The following is a 23596-nucleotide window of genomic DNA, read 5'->3' as shown; positions in this document are numbered from 1 at the left end:
GACCCCAGGCAAAGGGAACACATCGAGCGTATCCCTGTTCGTATGTCCGTCTTTGAAGCATAGGTACGCCATGTTCTCGGTCGTTGTATTAAGAGAGAAACAGTGTTAGAGGGTAAGAGAGATAGACCGAACAGAAGGTAGTAGACGAGTAAGAGAGAAGGTAGAGAGTAAAAGAAAGAGAGATAGACGTATGACAGAAATGCATAGCCGTGCTAGCAGCAGCACAAGCAGCAGCAAGAACAGCAGCAGCGCATAGAGGAGAGATCGCGTCGTACACGCGTAATTCGGGGCGTGTGCTAGGTGTTGCTCGGTTATCCCTAGCTCGTGTCCGTGGCTACGAATCAAAGATGTGCCGGTGTCAGTGCGGAATACGCGTCATCGTCCCGTGACGACAACGTTACAGAGGTGCGAGACTACCGAGCAGCACGGTGTGGGCAGGTCGCGGCCATTTTTACCACACGATGCGGCAACCGTGCGTGCCCGTTCGATCCGCCATTCCAAACAATCGGTGTACTTCGTGCCCTCTCAGGGTGCCTCTAGCCACGGCAACTCGTGGAGGCATCGTCGAGCAACGATAATACGTGCAAGTTTATCCTTGAAACTAGTAGCAGTATCTTCGAACGAGGAGAACGGTAGAGCTCGCGAAAGCCGGCAGTGCTGGTGGTGGTGGCGGTGGACGTCGTCGACGACGGCGACGTGGAGGAAGAGGAGAAAGAAAAGAAGAAGAAGAAGAAAAAGAAAGATGATAACGATGATGATGATGATGATGATGATAATGATGATAACAGCGACGACGACGACGACGACGACAACGACCAGCACGACGATGATGTTGACGGTGATCATCGGGAAAAAGAAACAACTCGAACAGCCGATACTTTGGAATACGAATGGAGCTGTTCGAGCGTGCCTGTGATTCGTGATAATCCCAAAGTGTGTTTCGCCGATGATAGTGCCGTTTGTGCCCAGTGTCTCTGTTTCTCTCCGTGTGTCGCTCTCCGTCAGTCCGCCCTGCGTGCGTGTTTCGCGTGCCTCCGAGCCACGCACCGGACTCTCTCCTCTTCCTCGCCAGCGCGATCGATGTGACACCGTGTCACCGTTTCAACGTCTTTTTCCCGACGGTGAATTCCTCTTGACTGGCTGGATAGAAGACTGATTCCTGAAATCAAAAGGCAGCGTTAGATGCGTGTTGTCAGGACGGTAAACGTCCCGTGAGAGTGTGTTTCGAAGCCAGTGTGTGCTCTCTTACTCGCGCTCCCTACCCTCTCTTACCTTTCCATCTGTCTCTTTTATTCACTTATTCTCGTATTCTCTGTTTTTTCCATTTCACCCTCCTTCTCTTTTTCTATCTCTCTCTCTTGCTCGCTCAAGCTAAAGAAGCATTAAAGACGACCGTAGGAATGCTCGACGATACCACGATACGACGCTGCTTGTCATCGTTCTCCTCTTCGTCTTCGTCGTCGTCGTCGCCGTCGTCGTCGCCGCGTTCTTTGGATCCGTTCGGATCCTTTTCGGCTTCTTCGAAATCGTGGAAGCTGAAGAAGTGGTGAGAGGCAGGTACCGGATACCGAGGTGACGATCACCTCTAGCCAGGGCGCGACAACGGCCCCTTAGAGATGGAGATCGAGGCGAAACAACGGAACCAGAGGAATCGGAGACGAGAGCGTGCTCAGCGTATGTTGGCGCAGAGGGAGAGCCTGGCCACCGCGAAGCAGCAGCAGCAGCAACAGCAACAACAGCAGCAACAGACGAGGCAACGGCCGAACGACGAGGAGGACAGCCACAGCGGCGAGGACGAGGACCCCGCCGCCGGTCGTGGCCTCGGACTCGCCAGGACCGGTCATCCTCGTGACAGCCATTCGCGACCGCCCAGGCCACCGCGACCCCCGAGGCCTCGTAAGAAGTCTTCCCTCGCGGCTGCCAACCAGAAGGAGCCTCCCTTCGAGGAGGACATTATCGACGGCTTTGCCATACTCGCCTTCCGCACCTACGAGGAACTCGAGGTAAGACACCTTAGTTCTCGTTTAACAGGATGATTCGTTATTTTTTTTTTTTTTTTTTTTTCAAATTCGCTCTTTTGCAGTAAAAACTTCAGTTATCTTCTTACCTGTCCACTGCCTACCTACTCTCCCTCTTAGGCGGTGTTGCATCTGTTGACGGATTTTACCACGCGTGTATGAGTGCGTGCCTGATCGTGAGTCGAGTGCAGACATACATACACCGATCCTTCTCTCCAGACCCATCGCGGACTGTCCATTTTTTTTCTCCTCGCTCGTGCCAACCAAGTTTTTGTACTACGCTGTCAAGAAGAAACGACGAACTCATTAATGCGCTTGAACGTTTGCTTTAGGATTTTCTATTTCCAGATAATTATCGTGGGATTATTTTTGTTTACACACGGCCAAACGTTTAAACTCTCTCCCCCGTCGCCTTCTCCTACCTTTATCCTTACCCCAACACACAGCCGCTAGAGCAATTTGTAGTTTGTTCGTTTGCGCCTTTTTACTCGGTTTTATATAGCTTCCATTCACCCGCGGTCCGCCTCGGCCAACAACTGTTCTTTTCACCATACCACCGTCCGTCCCCCTTCTCTGTGTATATACGTGTATAATTGAAACGCGAGGATCACATTTTAAAACGTGCTGAAAACCGTCAGCCTCGACCTGTAACGAATATTTTATTTCTTTTAAACTACAACAGATTTTTGTCAGAATATATTAAGAAGCAAATGAGTTTTGAAAATTTCATTACCCTTGCACGAGATACGTACCTATATATGTAGTCGTTCGTTCAGCTAGTTAAAAATATTGCTCGAAAAGAGTAATAAAAACCAATTAGGTTAAATTGCCTGCTGGTGCAATTAAACGGTTCACCGTTTTAACTTTGCAACGTTGATTCGACAAGATTAATTTACGAACATTTTAACTTCGCGTTGCGTTGCTTGCCTCCCGTTGGGAAAAAGAGCACAAAGTCATTGTACGCGAACCAATAGCATACCGTGTACATAAATTGAACAATTTTCTCAGCAAATTTTAATAACAAATTTCACCCGACACTAATATGTGATACACTGAATAATCTCGGCAAAGGTGCGCGTAATCGAACGAGATAATTATTCGAACGTTAAAGCTAATTTGCATATTTAAAGAGTAAGTCGTTTAAACGTATTAAAATAGTGATAACGTGGAACATTCGTATGTCCGTTAGTTTTTTTTTTTTCTCTGTTTCGCGGTATCAACATAAATTTGCATTATAACGATAGAAGACCTTGTGAATGTAATACGAGACCCAGTGTTGTGGTTTCATGCGCGATGTTGCGAGTCGTCTAACCGCGTTCTTTTTTTTCTCTTCCATATAATTTTTTCGCGAAGCAACTGCATCAGCTCCAAATAATTAGGGGATCGTGTTTCTAAACGTTTCGAAAGAGCGAAAGAAACGTTAGGGTTGAAGTGGATATTCTGCGTCTGAAACGATAATAAAATAATTAAGAATAATTATAGTATCGTGTACGTTGATTATCCTGACGGTCACCGATCACTGTTTGCTATGAATTTCATTTAATGTATTCAAATGATTCTAGAATAATTACCGTAAACGGTGCACGTTGTTTCTTAATCTTGCAATACGACGTTTGCAGAGTATTTCGAACAAGTACACCGACGATTCCAAGTTAAACATACCTATCACAGATTCTATTATTTACTCTATCAGCTTCACAATAATCTCGCGACATCAATTCTGCGCATACCGGAATTTATCTGTGGAAAGAAAAAAAAAACAGATTTTCAATAATAAATTTTCAGTTGCAAATCTTATCGTTGTACAAGGCAGATACAGACGAAGATAAATTATAATTCAACCAGTCTGTACCTTGAAGTACTCCAAACAATTAATTGATAACGATTGAATACAATTTAGGAAAATCCATCGATCATGTTATCCGGAATAACTGTTAGATATGGTATCTAATGAAATATTAGAAATGAAAGTGTAATATGTATCGAAGAATTTTATAGTGCAGATATTTACCTCGAACATTTCTTTCGCTTCTACCATATGGTATATTTTCTCAGTTGTACACGAATGTAATTTCCCAATTGTCTTGAGCAACAGCACACTTCAAACCCGCCATTCATAATACTGATTGCCTCGTTTGAGTAAACCTTCGCTTACTTTCAACATTATTTATCTTAAATAGAAAATATTATCTTCCTTCTACATAAACGTAGTTTCTCAATTCTTATGAAAAACTTAACGAGCTCGTATCCTGCTGCCACCTAATAAAACACAACTCCATTTGTAACATGAAAGTGTTATTTCAATATGCACTTAACAGCTAATGTATTCGCGTCAGATTTATTGGTTATATGATTGGAATGCACAATTCCTACTAAAGACGTTCATTTAAATTGATGTATTTCCATTTGTGCATACTTTTACCAAGTCAAGCATGAAAAGATATGCTTCTACTAATAAAAGTTTGAATATCATTGCTAGTAAATACGTTTACTTATCAACTCGGTGCGAAAACTGACCTAATTATTTTAATCATCGTCTCAAAAACTGATTATATTTACATAGAGCTTTAGGGCATCGAATATAACTTGATACTGTAGCCTTGAGCCTCAATTTCAGAAGCGTTCGCTTGATTCGTGAAGTCTGAAAAAAAAAAAAAAATGCTTGGATTCATTTCAATGTAGTAGATCGTTTTTAATTACTCGTTGAACCTTATCGTCGCGGATCGAAGCAAACGTAAATCGAATTTATTATCTTGATACAGCGAGATTCGAGGGAAAAAAAGTGGTTCGACGACCATAGTGGTGTAGATTGCGTCTACGAAGCAACGAAAACTGTTTCTCGCTGCTGCGAGCCACCTTTTATCATGATTTATCACGGACGCGACCACTAATCGTTATTTTTACTGTAGACCGCGATACCATATACCGACTGACACGCTCCTCGTCTTTGTTAACGAGCTATAATTTTCGTCGATAGATAAAAGCTTGCAACGTTACCTAGCTTTTTCCGTCGCGTTCGTTGCGACAGATTTGAAACGCGAACAAACCGATCACCGGTAGCTAGATAGGTCAATAATCATTTTGAATCACTGCAAATATTATTTCTGGAATGTTTTTGAAGTCTTGGAAATCTTTATCTCTCCTAAGGCGATTATATCTCTGTTTGACTAAATAAGATAATGTTTTGAATAATATCAGAGTAATATTATCTCTTTATACATCAATAATAATGGAATGTTACTTACTTGAAAAAAAAAAAAAATTTCTAATTCATAAAATATTCTTTGAAATATTTCAGTGCTTATTAATTGATTTTCAGTATTTAATTTCTCCGTGCTTCCATTAAATTTCGTTCCGGATTCTACAGTAATTAAATTAATTGCTAATTTGCAAAGTAGGATATTGAATATCAATTACTGTACATTAAAGAAACGTTCTATCCTTCCTCTGTTTATTTCTGGTTAACGGATAGCCCAGAATTTACATCCGTCGCAAGCGTCGCACCTGTTTGGAAAATTATTTAATTACTTGAGCACCGGTGAGATTCACCACTGAGTGAGCAATATTCATTACCTTGATTTCAACCGTATCGCTGGTTCATCGTGTCCCAATTTCACTAGCTTGCATACAGAAACAGAGCAGATGTTTCTCATCTGTTGCTCTAAATGTCCAAATTTTAGCTTGCTGAAATAGAAAAGAATATTAATGAAATAAATTGCATCTTTAATTTTTTTTTTTATTTATTCTTGTCATCACTGTAAAGCAGTAATTTTAAATCTACAAACACAATAAGCATCTTTTCAGGAAACTTACACCTTCTTCTTTAACGCAGTGGTAATACTATTTCATAAATCTCGTCCGGTATACTTCAGGCATTCCAACAGAGAGAAAAATATAAACAAGAAGGGGAAGACATTCGAGACATGCTTGTTATTTACTCGTTCATTCGGTGCATTATCGAGGCACAAAGTGCATTGTTATTGTCACGGAGAAAGTAGCCACGACGTAAACCTCTTAAACCGGTCCCTCTTGTTCCTGAACGGGTTCGCGATCCAACCTGAGCTTCTGGACGGTGCACAACAGCTGTAAAGGCTGGTGGTGAACGCTTTAGCAGGAAATGCCAGATCTTCGCTTATCAATCCAACCGGCTGAAACGCAATATTCTTCCTGCTTGAATCCTTTTCGTTTTTTCGAGTTCGTTGCGCTAAACCGAAAATTGATACAAATCGTTATTTATTTAATAAAATTTGTAATTTAAAAAGCATTTGTAAAAATTTAAAACTTCTTATTTCTTTGTTTCGTGTTAAAATCGAATAACGAGAAATAAGAAGTTTCAGACTTGAGCAAATATAATTAAACCAATCAACATGAAATCACTGAACAAGTTACAAAGCACTTCCCTTCGTTGAAATGAATATTTAAAAGCAAAGTTCTCATGGCTCACGCTCATACACATTGTTTTATTAAAATCAATACCTCTGAAGCTAACGATACTCAACCTAAAAGGGGTTAATTATAAAAACCTGAGTTGAAAAAAAAAAAAGAAGAGAGAAGCATCTTGCTCTCCGAGTACTTCTCACCCTACGTTACAACGTCTCGCGATCTCTCGCTAATTAAATGTGAGAAATCGTTAGCCGGCTGTAAGTGAATTATCAGCCAGTGCTCGCGCTTACTAGACTCCTTGTTATCTCTCGCTGAAGAAGCTAGCAAGACGGCTGAGAGGAGCGATTTGAAATGTAAACGGCAACGGGTAGGATCGTTGATTCGGTGTCAAACAATTAGTGGGGAGACGATGATACGCATCTACCGGTGTGGCACGATCGCGACTAATTATGAAAAGCCGTGGGAAGAAAAAGCAAAGACCCCTTCTCTCCTTTCTTTTTTCTTTTTTAATGCTCCTATTAAGAACACCTCCGAACGAAAGGGACTCGAGATTGGCCGTGTTTTAAAGACACTCTTCTCTTCCTGCCACTGTTCTCCACGATGATAAAATGCAAATTCGACTCGGTTAACGCTGTGCTACCCGCGATTTGGGAATCCTGTCGTCTAAGCGGTTTTGAAAGTGGAACAAATATGAGAAAACGGTTGAACAAGACTTCGTTTAACACTCGGAATTGTCGTGTCAGCTACTTTACGAGGTACTTCTTTACCCCATTATAAATAATTTTGCTGAATACCTGGAAGTGCAATATCGTATCACAATCAACGTGTTAACACCTTGCGGCTAATAATAATCAGACTTAATCTTTACATTGAATTTACCTGGAATTAATATATTTTCAACTGTTCTCTGCTTCCATTACACGGTTTTCAATTTTCTGAAACATGTTGCCAGCTCCTCGAACGTCTGATGGTTTCGCGTTTCTACCGGAGAACGCACGCGTCGATGATTTTCTTTTCGGAATTCCTCGGTTGCACCGGGAAAAATCCTTTCGGACTTTTTCGTCGTCTCGCAACAGGAACGTTCGATCTCTACCCGGGTTGAGTGTCCTTATATCAGAGATTCTTTCTTATCCGTTGCGTTCCTCGGCTCCTTCTGGTGTTCTTACATTCTTCGGGCTGCACAGGAGAAAGAGACGTCGGGTCAAGTGAGCGTTGACACGCGGCGAGAGATTATTATCGCGTACGTAACACCGTGCTCCGTAATACTTAATTATCTTGTCCGGCATCGTGAGCATTTCATTTATCCCAGGGAGAGAAAAAGATGTTGATCCTCCCGTGCGAGTAATTAGCGACATTCAATGGTACGCATTACCCCGGAGCGCATAAATGAAAAATGATCCGTCTCGAGTCGCCGCTGATGATACCGCTGTGCTTCTGAAACAGGAAGGCCGATTTCAATGATCGGGAGCAACTGTAATAGTAGGTGTTCCGCTTCGTTCCTTTTTCACCGTTTGTTTAGAATACTCGGAGGGTTGTACCGTTTTCAGCAGCTGATGGATAAAAATGATGCTGCTACTATTCTCGAGCAATAAGTTTCCTTAAAATATGTCAAACGTCTTCTTTAAATGATACAATAATCGTCGGAACGTACGTAAACCCGATAATTATTTTGAACAGCCTGTAATCAACCGCGATGAAAACAGTCGGGTCTACCCTAGCAATTAAACGTCACCTAACCCGCGTGAAACAAAAGAAGAACATATATTAACGCGCGTACGGGTTCGTTTCGTCGTTGTCCCAGCTGTAAATTCACCTAGACCGTCCTCGTTCATCGGACGAATGAATATGTGTGCGATGGCTGAATGGAATCTGAAAATACCACGACGCTTTTAATAGGAGGGCGTTTATTTATAATTGATTCAGCTAAAAACGTGCAGTCTAGCTTACTCTATCAGAAATATCTGATGGATTGTTAAAGAAAAAATTATTTATATCAGATGGAAAGAATCTTTTCTTCGTTCAATCAAGTTTATTCGAGTTTGGCTTTAGTATTCTACCAATCGCTTCAGGGCAGATTTTTACTACCACCAGCATAAACTGAGCTTTAGATTTTCTCTAAGCTCCCCCCAAAACACAAAGCAGTCGATGGAAGGCTCCTTCCCTTACCCTTAGCCAAACCTACAGCCGAATGTACGTTTCAAGACGAATTCAATAACCTATCCATTCTCTCCACTTTGTGACGTCAATCGAATTTGTCGTTACACGTCACATTGTATGAGGAACATTAATTACGTTAGGGTAAACTCGTCCTGTTCAGAATCAACCAAGCGTATCCCACATATTGCGATATCCGACCGGACTGATTAGCGGGCTACTCTCTATCGGCTCTCCCTTCATTTCTCTCTCTCTCTTTCTCTCATCCCCTTTATGTGTATATGCTCCACCCCTCGACCTAACCTCGCTCTCCCCACCTCGTCGAAATCGTTGAAATCGTTGCCACTCGATAATTAACAGCCACTTATGGATTTAGAGTGAGGTCAGTGTCACCGTACGATTACGTAAGTAATACGTGTTTTCGCATGGCAGGCACAATAATTGCAGGCAGAGGCATGGGTGTTCGGTTACAATGGAACAAGTTCATCGGTCGTGTTCACCTTCCTGATGATCTCATTATTTACACACGCTCCTCCTTCTGGCTGAATTCGCAATAATATCTTGTTCCGTGGCTCGTTCGATCTGAGATTCGGATTCACCACTCGACTGCATAATCGAGGAAGATAAATGTTATGTATAGAGGCAAACATTAATTATGGCCGATGTTGATTACCTGATTTCCTCTTATCTTGATGTGTAATCGATGATTCCTGTGCTCGAGATAGGGGAACGTTGCGTCGATTCGTATTTCTTCAGTCTGCGAATTGGTGTAATGGAGGAAATATTTGGTAATATCAAAACGTTACTTTGCCGAGTGAATGTATTATGCTTGACCCTGTTTCGAGTCACGGCCAGTTTTTTCCTTTTTACTCTAATAATTCCTTTGGACGAACGAGGCTGGTGTAACTAGTTACTGTAACGATCATTTGCAAATAATGCTTGATGCATCACGTGCGACCGTAATGTCACTCTACAAGCACCGTTTATACCGCAGTATGACTCACTTGTTGTACATTGTCGCGTACAATGGGCACTGGGAAATGACTGGAACATGAAAACGGATTTAAATGGAACACGTGTTTATCTGATGCTCGGGATAGAAGATCTTATTCGAGAGACTTTATGATTTGACATTTTAACAGTGCCATTAACACGTTATAACGTTACCGTGTAACGTTGCAAAAATTCGACAAGAAACATTAATATTTAAAATATATCTTTGGTTCGACGAGTACCGCGTGCTCCTCCGAGTTTGACCCAGGCTTTTTTGAACATCCTGTATGACTTGGAGCTGGCATTCGGCAGATTACCAAGAGAGCTCCTCTTAGCCGTCGTTAGCCGTACCGAGAGTGAGGTCAGCAACGCCACGCCACTCGATAAATCAGCTTGGCCGCCGGTGCCAACGGGGATGCCTGAAATCTGCCACGTGATCCGTCAACAGAGAGTTCAACCGGTAATGCGCGCCTACCTTCGCTCGGATATATTCACCGTCGTCGCTGAAAATCGACCACCGGAGAGAGTTCCGACGAGAGATGGTAGCCCGCTAGACGTATCACCACCAAGCGAAACTGACTCGCGACCCATTTTTCTGTCCCGTTTCTTCTCTTTCTCTTCCCTCTTGTTTTTTTTTTCTTTTCTTTTCTTTTTTTTTTTTTTTATTCTCCACGCTCACGATTTTTCTCCCGTTTATATACCTGCAACAGGGGAACCGTCGTTACCTTGACACTACGCGAAACAATTGTTTCCACGTGTTCAAGCGTGGACGACCGCGCGAGATTTATCCACTTTTTCCAGCCTTTTCTCTCGCGACCTTTATCTCCCGGTGATTTATGTCGCTCGTCTTTTAATCGAATCAACATCACACAGAGACAAATAAATCTTCTTTTCTCTATCTTAGTTAGAAAAGCAAATTTATGGTTTTACGAATTAGAAAATTAAATTAAATTTGTAACGTTATGCCCGTGGGTTGGTTGAAGTTGAAAAAAAGTACAGATACAAAAGAGAATGAATTTGTTCCATCGTCCTGGCACTGCCCTCATTTAGCATTGTTCGATTTACGCTAATTAATGAAACACTCGGAAGGCAATATGTAATTCGTTCGATTACCGACGAATATATAATTCTATCGCGTACTGAATTACAGAATACATCGCTATCCTATATCAGCAGTCACGTAACGAGGCGGAATATTTTAATAATAAACAGAGGAAAATACTCGTCCTCGTATCGCGTGCTTCGCGTGTCTGCGCTTTTCGGTATATGTTTAAAATCCCCACCAATAACGAGACCTGGTCGAACGGTAATGCTCTTAATTAAATAAAACGCTATTCAATGCAGCGTAATGATTTGCGTTACAATTTTTCCTTTTTTATCTCGTTCCATCGCGTGGATTCATTTTCATACACACAACGGATAGATTAATTTCGAAGCGTTTCAAATTACCTGTTAACCCGTGCAAAATTTCCTGTTTACACTGTGCCAGATCTGCAACACGAGAACACGTATCGGTATACTTTTATAACGAAAAAATACTAAAATTGATTGTCTAACACTAGATTGCCGGAGCGAGTCAATTTGACTCATTTACGATTTTATTGCTATGTTTAAATAATTTTCTTTTAAAACATATGTTGGTTTCTAGTAACTAATACTAGATTCAATACAATTTACTCTTGTAACCGTCGCTATGATGTTTTACTGCATTCCGCATGTACTTACATGTTTTCTTTGAAAGGGAAGAAATTGCAAAGGAGCTCCTGAATCGATATAGAAACGACAAAAGAGATACATATATCGATGATGGACGAAACACGGTCGTGCACCTGCACGATGAGTTGACCCAGTTTTTTTCTTTTTCGTTATAATTTGACACGAAAGAAGACGAACACTTTGCTTCCGGATGCGTATTTGACCAATCGCCTTGATCGTTTCGAAATTACAAAAAAAAAAAACGAAACTCACTCGACACCTGCAAAAGTAAATTTATTGAATAGTTGCATCTACAGTATTTCCCCCCTTTTTTTAAAAAATCTAACTAAACTGCAATTATTTTCATGCGGAAACGATCGTGGCCGATATTATCCGTAATAAACCTTGTACAACCGGGATAATGGCCGCACTTATTTTCAAATCATCCGAATTACTCGTACCTTCGGTACAAAATGTACGTTAACGTCCCTCGAACGGGAAATGCGTAGACCGTGTTATAAATCGATGAAAAAATATTTACGTCTGAGAATAATCTTGCAAGCTGACAAAATGATGGCCAGTTTATCGCTGTATTTACACCACTGTAAATCTTTATACCGGTCATTCCTTCTTTCTTTTTCTTACATCTACCGCCCTCTTTCTTCAGCCTTCTCTACTTTCTCCCTCTGACATGTTTTCGCAGAACTAAACTTTATTGGCCGGTTGGTCCAACTAGACGAAACACGAACACTGACGCTTACCATTAAAATGCTGATTGCATTTCTCTTCTTTTTTCTTTTCTCTTCGCCACATTCCATTCGAAGGTTTGCGTCACTTAATGGTGTTAAAATACATCATCCGCGATAAGAATCTCTCCTGCCGAGAGTTAGTCATGTTTCTCGTTCGTTGATTAACATCGTTACATTCACGAACGTCTGTTTTATAAACACCTAAAATGTAATGGGAAACTATTACCAGAGAGAGAGACAAGCGATGGAAATTGATTATGCTGTAATCAAATTTTTTTTATATATATATATCATGTTACGCAACTTACTTTTACTTCTTCCAATATATTTTCCTTCCGAATCGGGTATCGCACGAAAGGTTTTACGTAGTGAAAGTTTCGAAATACCTTACAGGCTTCTTTCGGTCGAAGCAACGAGAAGACGGTACCTTTGAATATAAACAATGCTACCATGATATATGTTTACTTTCGAATAATTTTTGGACCATGGCCAGCATCGTTTCACGCTCGGCACGTCAATTTGGTACTGGCAACTAGCCGGAATTTTCGTCAAACAGATGTCCGAACGACTGTTATTATCCGCTTGTTACAAACGAGAAATGAAGAATACTTAATCTTGACGCTAGTGACATTCGTCAAAAAAGAAACATGGCTGTCAAATTTAACGATGGGGGAATCTCTGGCGCTTCCGATTGGTCGGAAGTCGTTACGCGGGAAAGCGGCAAAATTTGAATCCGTGAACATTTCAAAGATCAAGTTTCTTAATGATCAAAAACAGAATTAGCGTAATGATTGAAATAATACATAGAAGACAGATTCGTTGTTTAATTACAGTATCTGTTTCTTCGAATTATGCGCGAATTAATGTCGCGAACTGTGAGTAGTAGCTGAATTAGAGTCCGACCGTGTCAACACCGAACGAATAGACGTGGCAACGTTGTACAGACGAGTTTAGTAGCCGGCTAGCCAAAGCACGGAGTAGCCGACCGGTGGAACGTCCGCACGTCCGGGAACGACCTTCCTTTACTCGTCCCATGTCGAGGAACTTTGCCTCCCGGACAGCCAAATGCTTCTTTATCTTTTAACTAAACAAAACTAAAGATTTGCCTTCTATATATTACTTAAAATACTTATAATAGATTGTTTAAATAAAAAATACAGTACTTTTGTTATAATAAATAAACAGAGAATGATTCAGATTCACTTTCTCCATTGAATAAATAAGAAAAAGGCAAAGAACATGTTACTTGTAGTAATACAGTTCTTCGCCTCCTTTCTATACATATTTTCTAGTCGGATGTTTATTCAATTAATTCGTCTTAGTTGAGGAGTATGTAATCTGACCGCGATACACGTCCTAGGGGGTTTCACTTCGCAGTTGGCACACGTGCGCAGGTGGAGTATGGCTAGGTGGTAGTTTTTTACACCGTGAGCTCTAGTGGCTTTTTCCCATCGTTTCTTTGGTAGCCAACCGTACAAGAAGGGGGGGTAGAGAGAAAGAGTAGACGGTTATTGGAAAAGGAAAGTAATACACCAGAGCCGAGAAAGAGAAGTCAGGGTTCGGGCTTCGTTCCTTCCAGCTGGCCTGGCACGGCAAAGGAGGCCTTGTCGCGCGGCTGCTCGTTCGGTCAATGTCTTCTCTTTCTTCCTCGCTCTTCCTCTCTACCTTCCTCGTCGGTCCCCCTCTTCTCTCTTTTTACCCTCCCCACTTTCTAGCTTCCTCTCCCTCTTTCCCCTCGTTCCCTTCACCATTACCCCGACTCGTTGCCTCTTTCATTCTCCCCACTATTCGTGTGCTGCATCGCGCACACGAGACACGGTGCTGCCTGTGAATCCTGCTGTCATCTTTTGCAAACGCCCGTGCACGTCTTGATAGCTTGAAATCTGAACGAGAATCGGTATATCACGAACGTACATCCGTCGGATAATCTTTTTGTTTGAAATCACGGCAACCACGTTTATTGCGATAACGGTATTTAGATGCACATAGGGGAAACCGAGAGAGAGAGAGAGAGAGAGAGAGAGAGAGAGAGAGCGAGAGAGTTGGGAAAAAGAAGAGGGGGGAGGGCAGAGCGCCACCCGTTCAGAAATGTGCACTGACATCGCGGTTTAAAGGCACCGACGGAAAGGCGTTCTCATACGACTTTTTCTACTGTGCGCGCACCTCCGACAGAGTTTCACTTGCGCTTCTTACGTGAACCAACAATTCATCGGCGTACCTAGTGGATAGAAAAGAAATTAGAGTCTATGTTTATAGCGGTATAAATTTGTGGGAAAATCGTGGAGTGTTTACACCATACGTGTTGAGGCACTATCCTCTTGGTTTGCTCAAATTTTATACGTGTTGAATGCAAGCAGAGCCAACTGATATCCTTGTATATTCGATACGATGAATGATCGCAAACTGAAATGAAATTTGATTATTATAATTAACGTGAAATTAGCACCACCTATACAGAGTTATCATAAAGATTATGTTACATTTATCACGATACCGCTTACAACAACGTTCATAGTTCCATGTAAATAATGATTTAAAAATAATATGATTTTCTTAGAATGAAATCTGACATCCTTACAGATGTATTTCATACGTTCAGTTTTATTTTAATAACATCTTTTGATTTTTCAAATAATAAATTTTTTTTTTAATCATTATTTTAAATGAAATTGAAAATTCTTTTATTTACATGTGTGTGTGTATAATTTATGCAAAAATGTAATTTCATTTTTCTTTTTTATTACAGAGTGCAATAAAGTTAGCTGGTAAAAATAATGTCAAGAAATTGCATACACTACGGTCAATAGTGGAAGAGAAACCAAAGGTGGATACAGGACAGAATAATAGACACAACGAGCATCACATCAAAAATCATTTCAAACACAACCATTATACACACAATTCCATACTGACACCTTCAACACTCAACCAGGTAAGTTTGAAAGAATCAATTACCTGATATATTGTAATGTAAAAATTTATAATAATACCATAATATATTTTGCAGGGCCTAGATGCAGGTACAAGTGACGATAGTGGTAGAGCATCTGAACAATTGCATGGCCCTGGTATACCTAGGGATTGCCAGGACGCAGACAGTTCCAGGGACCACCTCAGCGATGTAAGTAATGCTGGAAACATAAGATGAGATATTAGATACGACATTTAAAATACATTGGTACTTACACATTCTTCCTACTGGTCTCACAGGCTAGCAGTCATTGCAGTTCGGGTAAAGGTTATATCGTAAGTATCAAAATTGCAAGAATTAAGATATTACTTGTCAAGGTTGAAAGCTGTAATAATTGTTTCTTTTCTTTTTTATGTACTATAGTGTGATAGTGAAGGAGAAGACGATAAGGTATGCAGTCACGCTATAATACGGAATAAAAAGTGAGCAATTTTTTATTAAAAATTATTTTTCTCTTTCAGGGCTCGGATGCTGAATCGATACTCTTTGAATCTTCTACCCCACCGCCCCTTGCACGTAAATGTATGTAAAAGAAGAATCAATAATATTTGTTTGTAGTCTGAATATACTTACTTAAAATTAATGCTGATTTCTCAGACGAATTGCCATCATCTTCGCCACACGTTTTGCCTCCAGCAAACGGAGCCGGAGGTTCTCCTCCTGACACGGGTGGACAAATTTCAAATCCAGCAACGGATGCTCCGGCACCTATACCACCTCCCGTGCCTGCGTCTGCGCCAGTTCCAACAGCACCAAGTCCTCCCAGTCCTACATTACCCCCTCACATATCCCAACCACCTGTAAGTAAACGTAATTCTTCATAGTTTCGTATTCTTACAGAAGAAAATCTACAATTTATATGAAATATATATTTTCAGATGACTAGTCCATTGGCAGCAAATCCACGTGCAATAGCTCCGCAACAGCGGCCAGCTTCCCCTGCTCTGCCACCTCCTTCCCTTTCCCAACAGCCTCATACAACAATACCTGCGTTACATCCTCCTAATGTACCGCTTGTTTCCTCGAGTCATACAACTAGTCCTGCGGTTGCGAGTTTAGGTGTTACCCCAGCGGCACCTTCGAACGGAGCTACCACCACTAGCTATCCACCATCGATACCCATGGCTGCTTATCCTCAAACTCAATCTTATCCACCTCTTTATACACCGTACACTGCTCTAAATCACAGCCCGTACCTTCCGCCTGCGGTTCCATCTCCCTCCCATTCTGCTTCATCACGGGCAGAAGTGGTAAGTTACGATATTTCTTGGATAATTTAAGTAAATAGAAATGATTATTTAATTTTGAATTTATCTTCAATATTTTTTTTAGAGAGGAAGTAGAGCTTCTCCCTGTACTAACATAAATAAACAGCCTGTAGGAAATAATACGACGAATCATAATACTCCGCTAAGCGCTGCCACTACGACATGCGTGTCCACGATAACTAACACAGTTACTACGGCAAATACCATTGCTCATAGAGACATGGTAGCCTGTAGTTTAACTGGAAGAAACAATAATAATTCCCCTCGTGGACATAGCCCGAATCGAGAAAGAGAGAGTTATAGGTATAATATTATAAATTATATATATGTATACTCATTTCTTTGCGATAATCACCTCATATAAGGTATTCCTTATTGTAGCAGTAACGTCAGTAGCTTAAGTCGAGGTAGCATAACGCCTGTAAGTGTGCCAAACACATCTTCGCCAGCCAATTCTAGTCTACCTGCTTACTCCAAGCCACAAGGATGGATTGGGTATGGATGAAATTAAAGTTTATACATTTTTGAATATTTAACAATTTTTTTCTTTTTTTTGTACCTTACAGTAGCAGCACAACTTCACAATTGTCTCCAGCAACAGCAACTTCAGTACCAAGGCCAACTCCTCCACCAGTTCCACTTGGAATGCATACGTTTCCTCCACCGATGTTCGCCGCACCGTTACCACCTCCCGTCTCCAGTTCCAGTCCGCATACGTCACTGCCTTCGTTACCACCGCCAACGACCAACCCCAATCCATTCTCCGCCGAATCGCTTTTTCAAACAAGTAAGTTTCTAAGCTATGTTTCGATTTCACTTGAAATTCAAACGAGAGAAAAGGTAGAGCGAATCGTTCGAAACGAATGAGACACTAACCGAAACAAGGGGTGACTCATGTCGCAGGTCAGGCAGACCTGTTAAGGCGAGAACTTGACAATAGATTCTTGGCATCTCAAGACAGAAACGTCGGAGTCGGAGTAGGCAATTTGGGACCGCCACCTTACCTTAGGACAGAGATGCATCACCATCAACATCAGCACACCCACGTACATCAGCACACGACACCTCTGCTTCCGCCGTCAGCTGCAACAACGTTATTTCCACCTCCTATAGTAAGTAAACAGTATGATTATTGTTGTATCATATGTATCTTTCATACTTATAACGTATAACTATTTTCTCAGTTTAAGGACATTCCAAAATTGGGAGGTGTTGAATCTCCATTTTTTCGTGGGAATTTAAATCTTTCTAGTTATTCTGGTTTTAATGCCGGTCTTCTACATCCTGGAATCGGACCGCCCTCGACACCTTTTGTACCACCCAATCACTTAACATCATTTGCACCAAAGGTGAAAATGTCTAACGTTGAAAACCTGCGTAGAACGATAACCGTTGTTACAGTTCATGTTTTTTAACTACAGAAAAGTGGAAAATGGAATGCGATGCATGTGCGCATCGCATGGGAAATTTACCATCATCAACAGAAACAACAGGCGGAAGCGAAAGCAGGAAGCGTTGTTAATACTAAAACGGAATTACTAAGACCACCGGGTCATCTTTATCCAGGAGGACCAGGGGGTGGTCTTGGAATAGGCGCACCACCAATGGCACCACCGTTCCCTACTAATATACCACCAGCTCATCCTGCACCACCTCCGCCTCACCCTGTTGGTTTCTTATCCACACCACCCACGCATTTAGGTAATCATTCAACACCTGTGTGTACGTATAAAATATCAGTAAATGAAAGAACGATAATGATAATTATATTATAGCAACAGGAATGTCACCATTTGGAAGATATCCATCAACGTTCGGCGGACCGAATCCAAATTTCCCTGGCCTTTCTACCTTCCCTCCGTCGAGGGAAATGCCACCATTGGGTGGCTTGGGTTCTGTACACGATCCATGGAGAGGGTATGTTTCCGTTTAACAAAATCGCACGTTCCCTGCAATAAAAGATGATGATCGTTATTATTGATTTTACAACGTTTAGATTACAACGAGCATCCACCGGATTTCCACCAACCACGGTATCGTGGAGCCTGAAACCGGAACCGCCTGCGATCGACAGACGAGCCGAGCTCGAAGAACGAGAACGTGAGCGCGAACGGGAACGAGAACGCGAACGGGAACGTGAACGCGAACGGGAAAGGGAAAGGGAACGCGAACGGGAACGAGAACGCGAGCGCATTAGACGCGAGAAGGAAAGAGAACGGGAAGAGCAACGCGAGAGGGAAAGACGGGAACGCGAGAAGGAAGAGAAAAGAAAACAGCAGGAGGCTGCTGAAAGGGAGAGAGAAAGGAGAGACAAGGAACGTAGGGAGATGGAAAGACGAGAAATGGAACGCGAAAGATTGCTTCATCAGAATCGACAACACGTGGTAGTGGGTCGAGAACGGTCACCTTTGAGGAACGGATCGGCTCCTATGGACGTTGGCGAGGTACGGGTGAAAGAAGAGCCCCGAAGTAAAGACGACGAAGTGGTGATGCTTCCACGGCCACCGGGACCTGGTCCTGGGGGAGCATCTGCAACAGGACCCGGTCCAAGTCCACTGCCTGACACGAGATATCATCATCCTCATCCTCATTCTTACCTCGCGAGGCATCCGCACACCATGCCTGCGCCTCATTCCATGCCTCGAAGTATGCTACCTGGCTTAGGTGGTCATCCGATGCAACATTTTCCACCGCCTTCCGGTCCTGCCGGACAACCAGGCGGTCCTTGGCCCGGCGATCCTTTCAGGGATTATCGTTACGACCACCTGCAACAGTTGCGTTACAATCCACTGATGGCCGCCGCTGCGTTTAGAGCGGAGGAAGAAGAAAGAGCTAAATTGTACGCCGGATATCCACCGCCGCCTGTAAATTCTTTAAGAAACAAGGATCCCAGTCCTGGTCCACTGAGCAATTTACACATGCATCATAGAGCAGGGCCTGGACCCGGAGTGCCGACACGGCAATTAGAGCCTGGCTTGATGCACGGAGACATTCACAAGAAGGAGGATACGTCCCAATCCCGATGATACATCCTCCCCGCGTCCTCAGCTTCGGCAAGTGAACGCGCCAAGAGGCCAGCATTCTGAGCATTTAACGTCAAGTTTTCGGGCCACGGTGCTGATATTTTGCTAATGGAGAAGAGGCGTTATTTAAAAGAAATTGTACATAAATTATATGATATTTATAGTTATCAAAAAATCAGAGTGCGCTAAAGAAGATAAACGGTGTAGGAACATTTTGAATACGCACCCCGTGTAATGATCGTTAACGAAGATGCCTTGTTGCGATCGTTAAAGGTTCCGTCTGCTGCGTGAGAAAACTTAAAGGCGGTCCCTTTATACATAAACTACCAACGGGCGTTGATTAAAAAGGATGCGGTCGTTGGAAAATAAATGACGGCGATGTTATTGTGATTCTCTGCAAGTTTCGGGGATTTGACTGTTTATAGCGATCTAAACTTTAATCATTACGGTAACTATGCGTACAGTTTAAACAAAAAAAAAAAAAGTATCGTGTGTAATATTATAGATATTGTAGAATGCGAGACGATGCTACGTAAAGAAAGAAATCCAAGTTAAGAGAAAAGTTAAGCGGATCTCTACCATTACTAAAAAAAATTATTTAATTATTTATTTATTGCGACGTATAAACGAATCTCTACTACTGCTGACGTACGGATATGATCGTAAACAAAAAGAAAAAAAAAAGGATTGCCCTAATTTAATCGATATAATGTATCGAGAAAAAAAATCATTACGAACTTTACTTTTCTTCATAGAGATTATTAATTTGTACCGTAGAAGTAATAGTGAAAAAACCGAGAGGGCAAAAGAACAGATATCTTTGGCTTTTGGCGGCACAAGCTTGCTTTTTTCTTTATTTACGTGGAAATTTAGAATTGCACTTCTGGTGCTTTCCTGTGATATAAAAGTAAGATCATTCAGAAGCGTTGCAATTGTTTTTCGTCATAATTTGTAAAATAATAAAAAGGAAGGAACATATGCGATACACGTGAATCAAATTGTTTTCGAATAAATGATGAAAAAAAAAAAGAAGAAGAGGTATTGCTACACTTTTGCATTGGAGAAAATTTCTATCTGACAAAGGAACGTGGAATTTAAGTGTAAACAAATACAAAAGCAGTTTGTCCGTGCCAAAGTGCTTTAATCAAAAACACATTTAATGCTGTATAGAAAAATTGCAACTTCTGATTTTGTACCTAACAAAAATTGAGAAAGAAATATGGTTTTGCACCCTTGTTTCATCGTCCTCTCAATTATTAGCCATTACGTCGTTATGTTACCAGAGAGACAATTCGAGATATCTCAGTCTCTCTCTCTCTCTCTCTTTTTCTCTCTCTCTAGAAACAGAAAAAAATAAAATAAAATTCGTGCCATGGACCAGGCTAGATTAAAAAAAAACCCCTGGTGCCTCTAAAAGATACTTACTTATTTTGAAGTTGATCAGACTCTAAACTGTTTCATTTTACATTGTAAAGTCATCATAAAAAATGTATATTATTATATATTTAACGACCATACTGCAATTTAAAAATTGTAGATATTTTTCATCGATGCAAGGTTGCAATGTGATGCAATGATTCTGTTCTTGTAGATATCGCGAAGTATAAAAGAGAATTTTGTGTGAATAGGTTTTTTCTAAAATTGATTCTTTGTAAAAGGGTCTAATAATCATAGTTTCTATCAAAGTTGTCGTTTCTAGTACTTTTACCAAGCCTGAACATCTTGTATAGTTCATAAAGACCTCAGAAAGAAAAATAAGACGATAAGTTCGATAATAGATACTGCAGTTAAAATTGTTTTCTGAAGTCTTCGTGTCTATATGTAATATTATTACGTCACAATATCTAGAACACATTCTTTTGCCCAGGATCACCGGCTTTCAGGTACCAATCAATAGCAGCAATATATTATGTCACGTGTGAAATTGATATATATTTGAAAAACAATTTGCGAATCACGAACGGTATTTCAATCATCACCATCATTAAGAAATGTAAATTACCGTAATACCGTCGTGAACTGTTTTGAGTGCGTACACTTCCCTGTCGATATTTTTGAACGAATCGGTAAAAACTGCTTTGCTTAATATATTAAGACGACCAACCAGGATAAACTGTGTTTGATCAAATTCAGTTCTTATCTTATATGTACAAAGAAAATTGCTATCGCGAGCTGCTCGAGCTTGATCTCGTGTAACGACGGTGACGATGCCGTGGATTATTTGGGGGACTTCGCGATCGAGTTCTTGGTCTACGTCTCGGTGGCCGTGGGCTTCTACGGCGATTAATTGGAGGTGAACGTCTGCGATAACGTGGAGGAGTATTTCTACCGCCACCACCCCATCGTGGTGGTCTTCTTCCCATTGGAGGTGACATCCTTCGCATCGGTAGCGGTCGTGGTTTTGGTAATAATACTGGGGCAGCAGTAATCTCTTGACCATCTATTTGTCCTGTATAGTACAATGAAACATTATCGTTATCGATACACGTTAAGACAATAAGTTAGAAAAGTTTACAAACTCGAACGTACCACCATCCATGTGTTTCATTGCATTTTCAGCCTCGTCTGCTGTTTCGAACTCCACGTAAGCAAAGCCTCGTCCTTGATTAGGATGAAGCTTATCCATTGCAAAATCGACCATTTTTATTTGACCATACGTGGAAAATATTTCCATAATGTGTTCTTTAGTGACATTGCGCGTCAAATGTCCAATATGTATTTTTGTTGGTCTAGGAATTGGTGACCTTTCCCTGCGTTTCCTACGCGGCGAAGGTGATCTATAAAATACAAATCAAAGAAAAAATAAAAACGGTTACAAATAAGAGAGAACTTATTTTACCAATACGCATTGGACAAATATTTTTACCTAGAGCGTCCTTTTGGTTTAGGTTTATCAATCACAGAATTGCTACTTTTCTTTTTATCCTTTTCTCTGTCTCTATCCCTATCCCTGTCCCTGTCTCTTTCTCTTTCCCTTTCTTTTTCTCTTTCCTTTTCCTTATTATCGTGTCTGCGCGAAGCATCAACACTTTTACTGCGACTTCGCTTTCTTCCTCTGTCTCTAGAACTTCCAGAAGAACTTCCTGAACTGCTAGAGCTTGTACTTGAAGTAGAACTCGATCTGGAACTACTTCCACTACTTGTAGACGATGAACCTGAGCTGCTGTCCGATGAACTATAAAAATATGATTAATAAAAGCATCGTACAAACATGATCATCAGTTTCATTATTATATTTCACAGAAAAATGTTTTAATTTCCTTACCTACTCCCACTGCTCGACGATGAAGCAGCGCGCTTCTTCCTGACTACTTCTCTACCTTTCTCCCTTTTATTTTCTTTGTCCGTTGCTTCGGAATCGCTTTTACCAGTACTGTCCTTACGGCTGCGTGCCCTGTGTTCACATGAAAACACTCGATAATGATGAGGTTACAGACGAACGAAATAAACTAAATAAAAATAAGAAAACAGTAATTTACGTTACTTACATCATAGTATGATACAAATTTTCGTGTTATAGGTGCGGTTTCGTCGTCAATAAACGAAAGAAAACGTCGTTGAACGCCGTGCAAACACCAATAATGGCGGACGGTGCCGCTAAAAAAAAATCGACCTCTTCTCGCAAGACACGTTCCCGCTGTTAGTTATGTATTAAACAATATACAACACTAAACAGTATACAATACCGAAAATTAAGAAATTAAATCCATTATCGAGTCATAATGGAACAACATACGAAGTTTACGAAGTAACGATACAAAATTACCAATACAATGACGCGGCGCTCGCATCGTTATTCCCGCCGGGTTTGCGGCCATATCATACAAATCGTAAAACTATAAAAATCTGATTGTAAAATGCTCATTTTTAAATATATTAGAACTTTTGCGACATAAATAATGTTATCTCTCCTTTTTGAAACATCTTTTTTTCAAGGTCACGTCGTAAAATACAACGCTTTATACTCGTATCAGTCATAATTAGTTATTCATAATAAAAATAGGGTAATAAATATTAAAATCACAGAAACATGCTTATTGAACGTTACAGATTATTAAACTTTGAAAACTTTGAGATAATCATGACTTTTTCATCGTGAATAAAAGAAACGTATTTCCCTATGACGCATTAACATTTCAAACTTAGAAACTTATAGTAATTTTATCATTGTAACTATTCAAAACCGAAATATTTTTAGTTTATTTACTGTTAATATCGTTGATAAACTATTTGGTGGATGAAAAACATGAATATTTACCTATTAACTTTAAAAGGAAGCTTCCTAAGTTGACCAAAGTTGACTAGGCTGTTGCTGATCTCTTTAGCGAACACTCACACTATA

At 40.9% G+C, this 23596-nt stretch overlaps 2 protein-coding genes and 2 long non-coding RNA genes across 9 annotated transcripts; 1 reads left to right on the top strand and 3 right to left on the bottom strand.

Annotated features, from left to right (window-relative positions):
• Positions 1–39: 39 nt before the first annotated feature.
• On the top strand, positions 40–20939 carry LOC114878852 (autism susceptibility gene 2 protein). Of its 5 annotated transcripts, none has more exons than XM_046288028.1 (16): positions 40–2003; positions 14739–14924; positions 15000–15113; positions 15203–15238; positions 15327–15353; positions 15425–15485; positions 15600–15763; positions 15842–16213; positions 16296–16534; positions 16613–16726; positions 16798–17018; positions 17117–17343; positions 17416–17580; positions 17653–17932; positions 18007–18148; positions 18228–20939. In XM_046288028.1, the coding sequence occupies exons 1-16, from the start codon at positions 1617–1619 to the stop codon at positions 19255–19257; spliced, it is 3765 nt and encodes a 1254-aa protein (XP_046143984.1). In that variant the 5' UTR covers positions 40–1616; the 3' UTR covers positions 19258–20939. The 5 variants fall into 5 exon arrangements, with proteins under 5 accessions (XP_046143984.1, XP_029048949.1, XP_029048951.1 ...); XM_029193116.2 differs by having other exon boundaries at positions 15561–15763; positions 16616–16726; XM_029193118.2 differs by having other exon boundaries at positions 15561–15763; positions 17189–17343.
• LOC114878869 lies at positions 1895–4652 on the bottom strand. Of its 2 annotated transcripts, none has more exons than XR_003789812.2 (7): positions 4536–4652; positions 4030–4277; positions 3590–3758; positions 2771–3464; positions 2441–2663; positions 2108–2299; positions 1895–1987 (listed from the first exon to the last, which is right to left on the bottom strand). It is a non-coding gene; the product is annotated as an uncharacterized LOC114878869 (long non-coding RNA). The 2 variants fall into 2 exon arrangements; XR_006829940.1 differs by having other exon boundaries at positions 2453–2663.
• On the bottom strand, positions 5274–13889 carry LOC114878867. Its single transcript, XR_003789810.2, has 12 exons — positions 12301–13889; positions 12005–12193; positions 11274–11523; positions 10998–11039; positions 10044–10249; positions 9791–9974; positions 9229–9599; positions 7646–9161; positions 7281–7577; positions 5832–6222; positions 5592–5702; positions 5274–5522 (listed from the first exon to the last, which is right to left on the bottom strand). It is a non-coding gene; the product is annotated as an uncharacterized LOC114878867 (long non-coding RNA).
• A 220-nt stretch (positions 20940–21159) lies between the features above and the next one.
• LOC114878862 (RNA-binding protein with serine-rich domain 1-B-like) lies at positions 21160–23379 on the bottom strand. Its single transcript, XM_029193139.2, has 5 exons — positions 22743–23379; positions 22520–22648; positions 22121–22429; positions 21784–22031; positions 21160–21703 (listed from the first exon to the last, which is right to left on the bottom strand). Exons 1-5 carry the CDS (start codon positions 22745–22747, stop codon positions 21417–21419), a joined length of 978 nt encoding a protein of 325 aa, XP_029048972.1. The 5' UTR covers positions 22748–23379; the 3' UTR covers positions 21160–21416.
• Between the last annotated feature and the right edge of the window lie 217 nt (positions 23380–23596).

This window comes from Osmia bicornis, chromosome 11 (genome assembly GCF_907164935.1).
Source record: "Osmia bicornis bicornis chromosome 11, iOsmBic2.1, whole genome shotgun sequence".
NCBI lineage: Eukaryota > Metazoa > Arthropoda > Insecta > Hymenoptera > Megachilidae > Osmia > Osmia bicornis.
The sequence above is the reverse complement of the archived record's forward strand: the minus strand, read 5'-3'. Positions and strand labels throughout refer to the sequence as shown.

Excerpts from the sequence above, each read along its gene's own strand:
- LOC114878852 (XM_029193115.2), top strand. The coding sequence starts at position 1,617 with ATGGAGATCGAGGCGAAACAACGGAACCAGAGGAATCGGAGACGAGAG. Across the intron at positions 17,344-17,415 it reads CGTTATTTCCACCTCCTATA|TTTAAGGACATTCCAAAATT; the intron begins GTAAGTAAACAG and ends CTATTTTCTCAG. Across the intron at positions 17,581-17,652 it reads TAACATCATTTGCACCAAAG|AAAAGTGGAAAATGGAATGC; the intron begins GTGAAAATGTCT and ends TTTTAACTACAG.
- LOC114878862 (XM_029193139.2), bottom strand. Across the intron at positions 22,032-22,120 it reads AAACCAAAAGGACGCTCTAG|ATCACCTTCGCCGCGTAGGA; the intron begins GTAAAAATATTT and ends TGTATTTTATAG. Across the intron at positions 21,704-21,783 it reads AATGAAACACATGGATGGTG|GACAAATAGATGGTCAAGAG; the intron begins GTACGTTCGAGT and ends TGTACTATACAG.